Source organism: Rhopilema esculentum, chromosome 6 (genome assembly GCF_057945365.1).
Source record: "Rhopilema esculentum isolate cy_ngs chromosome 6, ASM5794536v1, whole genome shotgun sequence".
Lineage (NCBI taxonomy): Eukaryota > Metazoa > Cnidaria > Scyphozoa > Rhizostomeae > Rhizostomatidae > Rhopilema > Rhopilema esculentum.
In genome coordinates, this window is record NC_142820.1 from 7,901,259 (window position 1) to 7,916,670 (window position 15,412).

At 35.8% G+C, this 15,412-nt stretch overlaps 1 protein-coding gene across 1 annotated transcript in view; it reads left to right on the forward strand.

Annotated features, from left to right (window-relative positions):
* Nucleotides 1-3,205: 3,205 nt before the first annotated feature.
* LOC135686869 (intraflagellar transport protein 140 homolog) overlaps nucleotides 3,206-15,412 on the forward strand; it is a 35,977-nt gene continuing 23,770 nt past the window's right edge. The window contains exons 1-9 of the mRNA XM_065203234.2: nucleotides 3,206-3,899; nucleotides 5,711-5,932; nucleotides 6,325-6,455; nucleotides 7,221-7,363; nucleotides 7,854-8,029; nucleotides 8,873-8,961; nucleotides 14,254-14,360; nucleotides 14,932-15,083; nucleotides 15,315-15,407. Coding sequence (XP_065059306.2) covers nucleotides 3,753-3,899; nucleotides 5,711-5,932; nucleotides 6,325-6,455; nucleotides 7,221-7,363; nucleotides 7,854-8,029; nucleotides 8,873-8,961; nucleotides 14,254-14,360; nucleotides 14,932-15,083; nucleotides 15,315-15,407 — 1,260 coding nt within the window. The 5' untranslated portion in view covers nucleotides 3,206-3,752. The remainder of the gene's footprint in view (nucleotides 3,900-5,710; nucleotides 5,933-6,324; nucleotides 6,456-7,220; nucleotides 7,364-7,853; nucleotides 8,030-8,872; nucleotides 8,962-14,253; nucleotides 14,361-14,931; nucleotides 15,084-15,314; nucleotides 15,408-15,412) is intronic.

The following is a 15,412-nucleotide window of genomic DNA, read 5'->3' on the forward strand; positions in this document are numbered from 1 at the left end:
GTTTCGTGAGAGGTCGCTGTCAATTCTGCTTTCATTGGATTGTCGGAGCCGCGCGGTTTATTTCTAAAATTGCGCGGAATGCAGGAAATGCCCAGCTGTTCCACTTCTTCTTGTGTTCGGCACGAGGCTTAGTTTTAGAAAAACTTGAAATTATTTCTGTAGCGATTTCGTAAAGGAAACACGTGTACGCAGTTAAATGATTATGTGCACATTGAATTTTATCAGAGTATTATGTAACTGTGCTGTTGATACAGTCATCTCTTTGTATTCTAAAGGGTTTTCGGAGCAGGAGGGAAGGAAACAACGTATAAAGGAGGATTCTGCTTCTTTTACCCAGTGTGTTAACATACGAATTTGTGATACGAATGTATCACTGCATGACCCCCCCCCCCCCCCCCCAATTCCGAAAATCTTGCTGTATTGCTGTTCAATCCTACAGATTCCTTGACAGTTCATATTTCATCGACAGGCACGCTTAAAGTGATATTATTTTTGTTCAAGAATTCATTAAGCATACCTGATTCTTGTCGGATTTTACAACTGCGGACAGTCGGGTGTTGAGATTTTGCGCCCCTCGCTAAGTTAAATGTTGATATATCTTATATTTTTAACCACTTGTACCTCAACTTGAAATGGTGGGGTGAGGTTAGGGGGGATATGTTGGACAATATATGGATGTTACCCGTCATGCTTTTGAGCGTTTTTCTTAACATCAGCAACCAGATTTGTAGGTCAGCGCAATCGCATCCAGAAAATCGCACTAGAGCTGCAATTTACCTTAAGAAACGTCGAGGAAGAGCAATCGTCGCACCGGCATGAAATTTTTTTACTGCCTTAATTTTCACGAAAAGCGTGACATTCCAGCTTTTCAGGGGCGTTACTACCGGTCAATCACTGCTTACATATCTTCTAGCAATCACCTCCCCTAATAGATCCTGACCTGCTTTGCCAACCTATCATCTATGGAGTCACATCGTGGACAAAAGGACGACCGATAGATCGTACACACTTTTTTATAAGAATGAAGTCTATAAGAATATTGAGGCTCAAAATTGCTAAAATTTAAGAATAATTTTAGAATTATGCCAGGCTCAACCTTCATCAAGACTAAAATTTTTCCTTAATCTGATTCTTCTCCCAAAGCAAAACATTCTGCCTATTTTCAGTAAAATTCTTGGAAAAATTGTTCACAGATGCCTGGTTGTATTCCTAAACGAATAAATAATTATTTAGAAACATCAGTTTGGCTTTCAAAAAAATAAAAATAACTCTCTAGCCATACTTAACCTTTACACATCCTTGATAGATAACATTGAAAAAGGCCTTTTCTCATGCTGTATGTCTTTGGACTTTTCCAAAACATCTGATACTGTAAATCATTACATCCTTTTGGACAAACTAGAACATTATGGTGTCAAAGGAATAACATTAACTATAATGATGACATGTTTTGGATAATTGGCAGAGCCCGGTCGTCCTTCCATCTAGCAGTTTTGGAGTTAATCTACATAAAAACGAAAAAGCCGCCATTGTGTAGACAAAAGGAGTTCGTTTTCTCTCTTGGACTCCATTGGTAATTTTTCTTTAGGCTCGTGGCACTGATTGGTCAACTATACCGGTCTTGTGCTTGCGTTTTTCTGATTGGCCTATTTCGATCCACAACTGGGTATATATTTTCCATCGTGTTCTTTCGGAACCTTATTCTGACGTTTTATGCTCTGAGGACTGTCAGACGAAAAAGCTTTTAGTATGTCGTAAAATGTTTGCTTTTTTCAAAGCCATTTTCGAATAACATTAAATTGGTTCAAATCTTATCTTTCCGACAGTCTGTCGAAATTTGCGGTATCCAATCTGAAACTCGAAATGTAAATTGTGGAGTTCCACAAGGTAGTGTTTTGGGCCCCTTTTTATTTTTACTTTACATAAATGATATCTTATAAATGATAATCATCTTAAAGGGCCACTCCAGCCCAAAAATTTTATTTCATAACACGATGTAATCAGACCTTCTGAAACAATAGACAAGTATCGTCGATCAGTCTTGATATTCTGATCGATTATGGAAGAATTAAATCCCACGAATCTGTCTGACAGAGCAGTCAAATTTTCAAATTAGGCCTGCGAGACGGAGATATGTAGATGTTGACATACTGCCATGGAACATCACTTTCACCTTTGATGCAGTCTGTATTGGCAGGCCAGTTTCCTGATTTTAAAAAGAAGATTCGTTCTTTTTCATCAGCTCTACCTTCAGTGCAACAGCTAAAAAACATATTCAAATTCTAATGTATTATTTTCCTTATAAGAACCAGTAAATTTGAGTTCAAGCTGACTGTTCTTTTTTTTCTCGAAAATATGAGGCTGGATTGTTCTTAATTTGCTCTTAATCTAATAGGGTGTAAGCAGTGCGAGTGCTAGCTTTTTCGCTCTAGGATGGTGTTCAGGCCTCATTTGTCAACAAAGTGAGTGAAACAGCCTTAATTTTCTGACAAATTGGAATATTCACCGAAAAAGCACCCACACATCGCTAAAAAACCTTGATTTTGAGAAAAAACGTTCAAATTTGCATTTTGCAGAAGCTCAGCCTCAGCTTGTTCTTAATTTGTTGTTAACTTTTGAACAGTTTTGAGGCTCGTGTTCCTATAAAATTGTTCTTGTAAAAAAAGTGTATTTAATTTCACAGCAATTCATTACATGTGATTAAGGAGCGAAAAATATAAGCTACTGCTAAATTTAATATGATTAAGTAACAGGAAGTAGATATTTACATATATTTATCTAAAACAGTAATTATTTCAAAATTAAAGCTGTAGGACAAGTGGAAAAAACGCATTAGAGCTATCTAGCCACTTCTCCTGTTTGACATGAATTTGTGTAGTATTAAAGTATGAATTTGATTTACAAACTATAAGAGGTCAAAAAGTAAAGATTTGTTATTTACTGTCATGTATTACATTCAAAATTATTTATAATTTCACGATGATAGGCAGATATTGTCAAATTAAGTCAGTACAATAGGACCTGAAGGCGGGTGGTATATCATTGTCTGATGCATCAAGTTATGAAATTTTATAAATGACTTTAGCTGCTTCATAAAACATTTAGTCCCGGGCAATTGAAATTTCACCAAAACAGATGTTCTTGTATCAAGTTTAAAAAGGTATCCAAAATTCCTATCTCAGAAACTTGATGTAGTCGACAGACGCATGCGCACTCGTTCAAAGGTTGGCGCGTCAACAACATCCTTTGCATCAAGTGGACGTTGATTGTAAAGTTCTGCAAAAAACTGGCCCTGAACCCGACGATAATACGCCATATCGCTCAAAAGACCTTCAAAAGGAGTACAAAAGCCATAGCTCGTCTTATTTTGTCAGAAAAAGCAGTATAGAGAACTATTTTGCGATCCTGTTATGTTTGTTGCTAGGGACTTGAAATGGTAAATAAGAAATTAAGGCCTACCTGCTAGGCCCATATTTGATTGCAGAAAAGTTAGTTCATGGATTGCTGAAAAGTTATTGTCAGTTAATGGATGTTTGTATTAATCCTGTTTGAGTAGAAAAATCCTGGTGGTTCCCAATTGCTTTTTTTAGAAATTGTAACTTTTTCCAAGCGAGTTTTTCTGTTCCTGGTCATCAAACAAGTGTGGCAACCAAAAGTGAGATTATTTCCGTTGGAAGTATTGGAGGAATATTGAATTTACAAATGGAGGGGTGAGAGCCGGAAATATCGAACTTGCCAAAAGATTAAAAATAATGGCGGTTTACTTTGACTATCAAATTAAAGCACCAAATATTGGAAGACACACGACAATATCTTGTCACTGTCAATACCCACTTGTAGCTGTTGCATCGATCAATGAACCTGATGCTGGAGGTTCAGTTACTTTGTACCTAGATGAGGTAATGAAATTCTTATTTTCAGCCATAGAATGTCTACTTTCTCATACAGTTAATCTTTTAAAACATTATTTGCTTTAATAACATCAAGCAGACACTCAGACTCAGGAAAATTACAAAATTATTGTATGTAGGCCTCCCTATAATACTTGTCATCTGGAAAAAATCATTTTGTTTTTATGCTGACGTGCTCTTTGTTTGTTTGATAAGCTATAGGTTTGTTATACCCTAGTGTAAGTAGGTAATAATACTAAATTACTTTCACTTGTTTTTCTACTAACAAAACTCCTAGATTATTTTCTGCTATTCTAGCAGCATTATTTCATGAATCTATAGCAATACACCAATGCTTAAATTTTGCACCACAATTGTGAATAAGAGCTAGGGAATGAGATGTAGACAGTATAATTTACAATGAAAAACAACTTTTGACCCTTAAAAATATGCCTTAAACGCACAAGGAAGTATTCACTTAATCTTCAGATTTACAAACTCTGAAACAATTCAATAAAATTTCTGATGTGTTTGGAGAAAAGGTTGGCTAAGATCTTATGACAATTTGTTAGTTACATTCAAAGATCCATTTTATTTCAAGGTATAGACTTTGGTGAATTAATTTTGCAAAACCCAACATAAAATTGCAGCTGTTAAAGTATTTTTATTAGCAGATATACAAGTAAACAGGTTCTGTGGCAAGAATTCCTTCCTAATTTAAGCATCTTCACATCATTTTCACATTAAGACTTTTACAACAACTTCAGATTTTTCAATAATTTTTTGTTGATTGAAGGCAATCTGTCACCTATCAAATTGATTAAAGAAAATTATGTAGATTTCTTTATGGTGAAATATAGCTCTGAGATTGTTTTAACATGTATGGCCATGCTGTTCTTTTTAGAATTTGATAAAAAGTTATTTTGTATCTTTATTGCAACCAGCAGAAATAGGATAAGGTAGGCAACAGACTGTCTTTAATTTTGTCTTGAAATCCAAATTCATAAATGATTTCAGGCCTTTATCATTGCATGACTTTCAGAAGTGTCCTCTTCTCAAGACACACTTGATCTTACAACCAGTGGTGGTGCCATTTTGTTGTCACACAAACTAGTCAGTGTTTTGGTATAAAAGCATTGGTGGTGCTTAAGAGGGGTTGGGGGCTGCAAAAGACTATTTAAGAAATATAGAAAAGAATAGAAAAAAGAAATATAATAATAGAATGTGCAATGAATCCTTTTATTGCTCAAATTCAAACAAATAAGCCATGGTATATGGGGTCGCATAAAGTAATAGAATATAGTAAAACATTTAAAACAATTGCAAGATAATAACTGCAAGAAATTTTCTGAAATGTATTTTAAGCTAATCTAAAGGGTCCTCTTCTTTCAGGGCCTCCAACAACCTTTAAACATCCCTTTCAATGTATTGCTAACATAATGAGTCCCCATAAAATCACAGGCATAACATTTCATGATGCATTTTAGTTTGTTTTCAAAAGTTGGTTTTTTAATCAAATAATGCTATGAACTTGAGACCTCCCCCCAACACTTCATCTCTTGATGCCACTCCTGAAAGGAGGATCATACATACCCTATACCCCAACTTAGACCACAAACACTTGAAGTGGAAGGACTGGAGGGATTTAACATCCTAAGTAGATCCAATTATGTACTGAGACTCATGCAATGAATCATCTTGATTTTAGGTTTAGCATGCAGACCCAAAATGTTTTGGCACTCACCTCTACGTATCCTTGATATTCTCTGCTGTTATTGATGTTTGTAACTATCTTTCACTGAAAGCTTTTTGTTTTTCAGGGTGAATTTCTGGAAGACTCAACAATTCAGAGATCAACTCATGCTAACTCATTGGCATGGCATCCATCTCGAAAGATTTTGGCAACAGGGTGGGAGAATGGAGAAGTTTTAATCTGGAATGAGATTGATCATGAGTTGCATGAGACGAGCATTCATCACAAAGCAGCTGTAACAACTGTAGTTTGGAATTCTTCAGGAACAAGATTAGCAAGTGCTGATATTGTGAGTGTTAATACTCAACTTACTGTTTTCTTGTGAATTGCAGCATGTTTAGCTGGGCAGTAAATTTTGTGTTAGGCAGTAGAAGACCAGTAGAGTCAGGCTTTTATTTGCAAAATTGTAGCTGTGTTGGAAATTTCAGGGCAAAATGCACTTTGGAATAAGCATAATAGAAAATAATTTACATTTACCTATTACGGTTTTATCAATTTATAGAGATTGATTTCATGAAACTAGTGATTTATGAACTTTTTTTATGCAATCCACATTATGAATACTCTAGATAATTTTTAGGTTGTTATGGATTAGATTAAAAATTATTGCACCACTTCAAACTTTTTGCAGATTCTCTATTCAAGGCTCTTGTTATTAAAGAAATCTTTAAATTTTTACAGAAAGGGACTGTTAATATTTGGAAGATTGATCAGAGAGGAAGACTACAACAATCACCTCTTTACAAGCACGATGTTGATTCAAAAGTTACTCAGTTTGTCTTCCAGTATTCCAGAGCTGACAAATCAGGAATGTAAGTAAACTTGAAGTTTCAAAAATCAGTAATAATTCTTGTTTGGTATCCATATTCAAGCAGCTGCTTCAAAAACTGACAATCATTTGGCTTATGGGCCTTCAGCAGAGCCATTAAACAGCATCTAAAGGAACATTTGTTTCACTCAGTCAAATGACTCCTTAAAATGAGCTGTCTATTATTAAAACGATCCATAGAGGTCTTCACTGTACCTAAGTCAGTTTTGTTGTTGGAAGTTCCAAAAAAATGGAAGCAGTCATTAAAAGCTAGGTACCTTAAAATGCTAAATACCTTTGAAATTCTTATTGGTTAGAATCGTGAAAGGGAAGAAAAATTGGCATCTACCATATTTTGTTGTCTTCTTTTATTTTCAAACTTTGCAGTGAAAGTACATAACGATTTCACTCAAGATGCTGGAAGTAAAAAATAAGCCTAAGATTTAAATTTTGTTGGTTGTTTGACTGAAGTTGAGCATAAAAGTTGTTGATCGTAATTTGCTATTTATTGAAAGTCAACTATTTACTCCATACTTGCTGGATGATTTTGAGCTTGAGGCTCCTGTGGACAATCATACTTTCTCAATATGAATTGAAGTTAAATGACAACTCAATTTCAAGCTTTTTTGCTTGCCCCTTTTTGTCAAAGTCATGTAAAAAACTTATCTTTGAAGGTTTCTAATATGATATATTAAAATGTGCTTTCTTGAAGCTATATCAACTACAGGTCTCTTTTTTCAATAATGCTCAATAATTCATCATTTTACAGGGATATTGTGTCAGCAGCAAAAGCAGCTGTGAGTGGTGATGAAAAAGCTCTTGATATGTTTGCTTGGTCAAAGTCAAACTCAGCTGGAAAATTTGGTTTTGCATCGTCAGATACAATACAGTCAATATTTGGCACAGTGGAAGGTATTCTCCATTCTTTGTTAAGATACTTCCCATTATCTGCATATTTATATCCAAAAGAGCAAGAAACTGTTCAGAAATACTGACTTCATTTGTTCACAATCAAAGTCACAAAGAAGGAGGAGTTGAAGGAAGAGAGTCACAAAGAATAAAAAAATCCTGTGCTTCGGAATGAAATTTTTGCTTTGTACCTATTTAGCTATTTAGCAAAGGAATAACCCATTGCAAAGGAAAACTATGTCTCATTTTCAATACTTTTAAAAATGCACCAAAACATATAACTTCAAGACAGATAGTATTTGTTTATATACTTAAAATCTAGATATATTACTTATGTGACCTTAAAAAAAGATTACTGAAACCTGTTAAGTACTGCTTAGTAAAACCGAGATTGAATGTATAAACGCATATATTAATGTGTATAAAATAAAGATTAAACGCTGAATTTGAGACAAATTGATAATGGCCACAATTTGAACGTATTTTCTTGCAGGTAAGGTTTATCAAATCGATGAAAAGGGTCATTGTTCCGAGCGATTTACAACTGATGGTCCTGTGAAGTTTTTGTTCTACTACGAAGGGCGAGATGTTGTGCTTTCTGTCACAGAATCGTTAATGCTGATGCAACATAGAATTGACGCTAATGGTGGTGTCAATGAATTGTCCAAGGTTTGTCATTAGTCAGTTGATCCACCAAGGTGTGTTATTAGATGCATGGCAGGCTAGCATAAGATTTTAAACATAGCCTAAGTCAGTAGCGGTGCCACGATTCTTAGCAGAATCGATTTTATATTTCGTCTAAATTCGATGAGAAAATGTTGGGGGAGGGGTAATATTTTGACACCGTACTTTTTGTGATGTAATCCTATGATTTTCAAACTGCCAATTTTCAAACAAAAGTTTGTCATAGGCGTTCCCTTCGGATATAATTGGCGTTCCCTGTTGGTAAAAGGGCGTTTTCTGGTGGTTAAAAGTGCGTGGCTTAAATTTGTTTAGTTTGTCCCCCCCAGAGCTCAGTGGCTGGCGCCGCCATTGGCCTAAGTTAGTTCAGGGTGTTTATCATTGTCATAATGCAATATAAGTTTTATTCATTGTTTAACGCGAAAAGTTTCATTCACTCTCTGTTATCATCTTCACCAACTTTATTATTATTATTATTGACACATCAAATCTAAAAGCCGATGCAAAGAGACATATTAGCATATTCTGTCAACTCTTCTTTAGTGTTTTATACATCTGGCTGTTAAAATTGTTCATGAAATAACCCTTGCATTTTTTCTTTGCGGAAAATTGAAACTGTTGAATGCCATGTTTCCTGTATCTTAGAAATGACGCCATTTTGTTGAAAATTTCGTCCTAATTAACGCTTTTTCTAAACTGTTGTTTGTCTAATTATTTTCAAGAAGTTCTATCGAATTAGTGACGATTTTTGCTATAACAACTAACATCTGAAATACTAAAGACTTGCTTCCGACTTTCTACCGACTTAGTATGAACTTATTTTTTGCTTAGGTTAAACTTAGTGGTCAGCCCTCAAAAAGTACCATAGTCTGGTCGGGACACGGTATCTTAGCAACTGCGTCTGGGGAACAAGTTGTCCGGTGAGTTTATTGACATTTTTCTATATTTTCTCGTTGTTGTTTCGTTATTATTTAAACGAATGAATCTAAGCTTTACACAAATAGTCGTTACTAATTTTGCTTCCAAAATTTCATTCAAATCTTTGCCAAAGTCATTTAGATTGAGGCAAACTCTTTAATTCAAAGTTTAATGTGGCGAATCAGCGTATTTTGGTGTCATTTCGCTGACTTCCTTGTTTTTCAAAGAGAGGAATCCACCATTCGGTTTATAACCAGTTTATAAGGAAGCTTACATATTTTTTACAGCAACACTGTTTAGTTTCCTAACACAAAATGACGTAGCCATTGGAGGAGGTCTTTTGTGAACACAGAAGTGTGCAAACCACGTGTATTATTTTTTTGGGTCTTAAGAAAATGATCATTTCTATATAAGTCTATAATTATCCATGTGTTATGATTACATGCTATAATTGATTGTCCTGTCAAGTTCCCACAAGGCTTATCAAAATGATGCAAAATTGGTGTGCAATGCACTCATGCCTAGGCAGTCAGAATCCTCCATTTATCGTTGTTCCACATGTCAAACATTGATCAGTTTTTTGTCTCGTCTGTCTTTAATGTCAGAATTACCATGCACCATCTTAAGACCATGCCTGGGCCTTGCTGTGTGATTGAATTGGTGCGAAAAGCATCAGTCGGTTTTTTGTCTAAGGCTTCGGAAACGACGAAAAACGGTTCTATATAGATGCTGAAACGTCGGACGGTTGTAAAGTATCGGACGGTTGTAGAGTATCGGACAGTTGTAAAGTATCGGACGGTTGTGAAGTACACACCTTTGCATTCGCATTGTGTAAATGTATCCCGAGTTTTCATATTTTTTTCAATGCCATATTTCCAGTCAGGCATTCTCATCAGCTGCATATCAGACTCTCTATCTTATTTTTGTCAAACAATATTCATTTACTGCCTTCACTGGTTTCCCCCCTTTTAAGTTTCTCTTTTCTTCACTATCTTCTTCGGGCTCACTTTGCTCACGTGGCATGCTGAATTTCACCTGCTGCTCGTGCCTGTTATTGTCACAAGCTGCCCTTTTTCGACTGCTTTTGCGACTGCATTTGTTGTGTGTGGATTTATCAGTGGACAATATTATGCTAAAATAACACTTTTACATTTTGCGACTGCTTGTAATACATCTAGTAATTCCTGTCACAGCGAGGTTTTTATGTGAAGAATTCGTTTCGTATATTGGGCTTCTTATGATGGACAAAAGAAATGCAAAATCGCATCAACCAAATCATGTTTCTTGCGTATCAGAGGCATCGCCACGGGCTTGATTGGGCTGGACATCAACGCCGGTTTTGATAGATTTTCATTTGCTTGGAACATTGGCCCTTGGCTGTGCAACATGGTTGCTGAGAAGCAGCTCAATTTCTGTGATATGAAAAGAAAACCAGCTAGATAACATTTTCGAGTTATTTGAAACTAGTGGAAATTGGAGACCTGCTTTGTAAACTGGCATTGATTGCTATGATATTCAAGTGTTGGTCAGTAGAATGACAAAGCACATTGCCATGCATAAGTGATAGCTGCTGTAAACGATACAAAGGCTCTTTGTGATTTATGGTAACAGTCAGCTAAATCCTCGTAGCTGGAAGCAGACAACTTTCACTACTTTTATGATTTTTTCGAATTGTGAAAAATTTAGCGGTTACTGTATTTCTTTGTTAGTTTTGACTCCAGTTATTGTCAATTTTAAGAATGGTCATTGCCTTCCTAGCATATGTATATTAAGTGTAGTTTTTCTTTTATGTTTGTGCATAAGCTTCCAGTTGCGAGAATACCTTAAGATGGCTGCTTATCAAACAAGTAAATCCCTTATCAGATGCTTGTTAGTTTAAAAAAGATTCAGTTGCTAAAAAGGGCGTTTCCTGCTTTTATCGGAAGCCAAAGAGGTATTGTATCGCCTCGGGTCTTAATTCTTCATACGTATATGACCTGGCTTCGTAGCCGCTTAGCGGTCATAAAATTTGGGGTATCGACAAAGAATGTTACCTATTGTTTCAAAAATGCGACTTTTCTGGCATTGTAGGTGAAGAATATCTTGTGGATTAATAACACTTAATCTTTCATACTCTGATTCGATTTCAATTAACCGTTATTGATTATGATTCGAGAGCAGATATTCAGATGGTTTGAGAGTTTCTTTGTTGGTCTGGCTCATAGGGCGCGTTCAATTATAGTCTTACATCTTCATTTGATATTCACCATAAACCTTTCTTTTTCCATTGTCGTGACTGTAGATGTTATTGTTGGTTTTTTAAGCTGAATGGATTGACTTTGCCGTTTTCTTCTTCTTTTGCAATACATGAAAAGCACAAGATCCATGTACTAAAGCAGGTCATTGACAATACTTCATGCTGCAGAAATACTTCATGCTGCAATAGTTTTCTATTCTACAAGTAATAGGCAATAGATAAAGTATAAACGGATTTGTTGTATTAAAACAGAGAGCTAGATGAACACACAGCATAAGTATCTTTCAAGTCTGTTTATATATCCTGAAACAAGTTGATATCTACTTCAACACGATATCGCATCGTACGAACCAACTCGCTCGATAGCCACTGTTTGGTAAAAAGCTGATTGATGACAATGTGGCTGTCAACGAAAAGAAGGTTGTTCATCGTTCCGAGGCTAATTGATTTAGCCTTTGGGACAAGCCAAGTATCAGGCTTTGTGAGTGTTGGTTACACGATTCTTCCCTCCAGTCACTGGGAATGGTCAATCCTCTTTCACTTGCTGAAAGGCTGAAATAGTTCATTACAAACTCTCGTTGTTAACAAAAACAGCATATGTAGAACAACAGTGTGTCCAAATTGTCACGTCTCTATTGTCCGTTGTTTCCTACTTGAAGCGCCTTTAGGCGATCATCTCCAATAGTATGTAGTTATGACTGATGCGAGGCTGACAAAATAGCAACTTTTAATCCACTCTATGATAATAGCAGGTTTCTTCTCACCTTAAATGGTTAAAAATGTATTATCAGGCTCAAAAGGTGTGGGAATTAAAATTGGACTAAAACTTTGCATACAAATTTCAATGTATCATAACATGGGGAAGTATATACCGCTTTTGTGGTAAGCAACGATTTTGTTTTCTCCCGTGATTCTATTATAAGTTTTAAACAGTCAACGAGCATGTGTGGGGATTTTAGGCCACTGCGCTTGCCCTTTGACAATAGACGGGGATTTCGTGTTTTAACACGCGAAAATTCAACTCATTAGGCGTGAAGTACAGAGCCAAGGTATCTGATTGTTAATATCAGAATAAGTTTATGATTTTTCTCTTGTTCTGCCTTCCATTCTTTCTAGTACTATACTATTGTTTGACTGAAGCGTCGCTTCTTTGGGTTTTTTGTTCAATGTCCACCATGTAGTGTCTCCCTCTCAATACTAATTGTTTTTTATATGTAATTATTAATTATTCATTTTTAATTGTTTTTATTTTAAATTTTTATTAAGTTAGCCTAAATTAGTTTGTACATAAATTGTACATGGATAGCTATATTATACCCGCCTACTGTAAATAAATTGATTATTATTATATTACTGCCTCCCTCTCAAAACGAACTTTTTCAACCTAGATTGTGATTTTATCAATCAGAAGCTCGTGTTTTCTTTACTTCAAACCTTCAAGTTATCGCAAACTATCTTTATAATCCGATGTTTACAGCTATCTCCCTCGCAAAAGATTAAGAGAAGCTCATGATCATATTGATAAGCACTCACCCAGGATGAAGATTATTTTGTTGTAGCATGCATATTATTCATTAATTATTTATCAACGAAGCTATTATGATTCCGTTGATGCTGTTTGTGTGACTGTACTTTCACTGATATTATTTAAAAGGAAGCTAATTTGCTGGCGCTTGCCTTAACGTGCTCAGTTGCAGAAAATGCGCTTGATCATTTGAAAAATGGTATTGTTCCAGCTCGAAACGACATATGTCGATGATGCAGTATTTAGTACGTTTAGTACGATGATGCAGGATTCCGTGTAACCGTGGCATATTTTTGAATAACAAGACATGTGTATAATCATTGAGGTGTGCGTATAATGATGGAGTTGAGTGTGGATTTTAGAGATTGGCTGTCACCGAGAAAGTATGTATCGTCAGTTTTAAAGGAAGTTTTTGTGTAAGAAACTCTAATTGCAGAAGTTATTGCTCCTTCAGCAATAAAATTGCTCGAATCTAAATGAGCATGCATCTGACCGTAACGCAAACATGGAAAACTGAAAACCGCTCTGTCTAGCGTTTGTCAATGTTGTAAATCCTCTAGGCTGACTTACAATGCTGGCTGTATGATATGTTCTGTTTTTATTCTATGTACAACTGTAAATCTGTATTATTCTATGTGCTGTAAATCTGTATTATTCTGTGTGTTGCTTGCAAGCAAGGCGATTCGCGGAAATTACCTTAACGTGTTGCAATACGGCACCTTATTTATACTCCACGCAAGAGAATCTATTCTTCCGATAGTTGCTATTCTATTCAACTGATCATTTCAGCATCTGAATACTGCAACAGGCGAGAACTAACCGAATTCTTTCTTACACGCTTATCCCTAGTAGTCTTTTTACATACTATCGTATTTTGTCGCTCGATTTAAAGGACGATAGATCTTTATTAAGTTAAGTATCATCAAGGTTTTTACATGGTGTGACACAACTGTCTCAGATAGTATTGAATTTAATGTTTTCGTATTGAATATCACCGCCCGTATGCCTGCGTTTAGTTGATATTGCGACGCGAAAGCAATGTGAAAAAAATTCGAATTACACCTTTCCAACTTTTAGGTTTCTAATAAAACACCAGTTAATTTGTGTAACCTTTGTTAGTAACGGCGTTTTTATCCTTATCTAACAATGCTGGTTGTTTGCTGGACGTTGTCATCTGTTCGAGGAAAAACCATGACTTACTCAAGTTTATTTTGGGTTTCGTATGAGTTACTGCTTTGAAAGAAACATTCATTCATAATTAATAGATGCTGAAGTCGATAAACCTTACAAAAATTACTTGCTCTAATAAATATGTAATCAACTAACTCGAAGTTAATAATATGAAACTAACTCGGATGTAACAAAGAACGATATTATGTAGAAAAGCAAATTTGATAAACTGATAGTCCTTTTGAAGTCTTTTGAAAAATTTAAATAATTTGTTGGCTAACCTGAGGTAAAATTTAACCCTGGGCCTTCGTTAATGAAAGACAATGTTAAACTTCGATCACTTTTCTAAATTTTTTTTATTAGGGTTCTCGATGTGGATAACGACGAGAATTATGTTTTGTCATTGGACGGCCATTCTGGATTCCAGTCTGGCGATAGCATCAATTGTCTTTCGTATTCTCGAGAGAAAGGTGTGTATTATCATTAAACCTCAATTCCTGATTGGGACTTGCCTAATTTTGAGGAGTCCCAAAAATTTATCTTAAATGGCAGTTTTACTGTTTAATTGTTTTCCCAAAATCATTTGAGCTTTAAGCAGCTTTGCGTTTGACTGATGGGCTTTGACTGAGAAAGAAATAATCGTTTGAAGACCCACTGCAGTAACTGAATGGAATATTCTCACATAAATTCGTTAAGACGATGTCAAATCCTTTCTCTAAAAGAGGAATCGGGACGCTTTTGCAAGCAAAGTAATTTTAAGTATACTGGAGTAGTTTCTGTAGTAAAACCAATTAAAAAGTTGAATCAGAGTTTAATTTATTTTTAAGAAAAGTCAGCAACTGTCTTCAGATATAACTTTGTACACTAAGAGGTATTTATTATTCGAGTGGCAAAGAATTTGCATCTAGATGAATGAATTTTAACTGTGATTATGGCTAAATGTTTCCATATTGACATTGCCTTTCCTCTGTCTCCTTTCATTGGTATTTTTCAACAGTGCTATGCTAGTTTCCATGACCAGTCTTCTTTCCAACTGCACAGATATACTAGCTGGCGGCACCAGCATGGGTAAGGTCGCGATGTGGCATTACAACGGCAACTTTGGCAGTAAATCAGACGGTCGATTGAAAGATGACAGTTTATGGGAGCTAATGGCTCCGTGTGAAGCAGGGCTGCCTGTTGTCGAATTGCAGGTAGGTGGACGCGTCTTTCATAATGTGCGCTCTCCAAAAATTTCGAGCGGAAGATAGTTGATAAGGCCTACCTTGCCCCAGCCCTTTTTGACTTAACTATAATTTAGGCTTGCTATGGATTACATGATGTCTTACTCCGCCCATTATATTAAAAGGCACAAAGAGTGATCTGAATGAAGAAAACGTGTTTTTTGAGTTTCCTGGTTGCTAAGTTTAAAATCTTTTTTGCAGTGGGGCGCAAGTAAAGGATTTCTGGCTGCCAATTGTGAATCGACTGTAACGCTTTTGAATGAGGCTGTGATGAATGCCCACTTTAATCAGCAGGTATT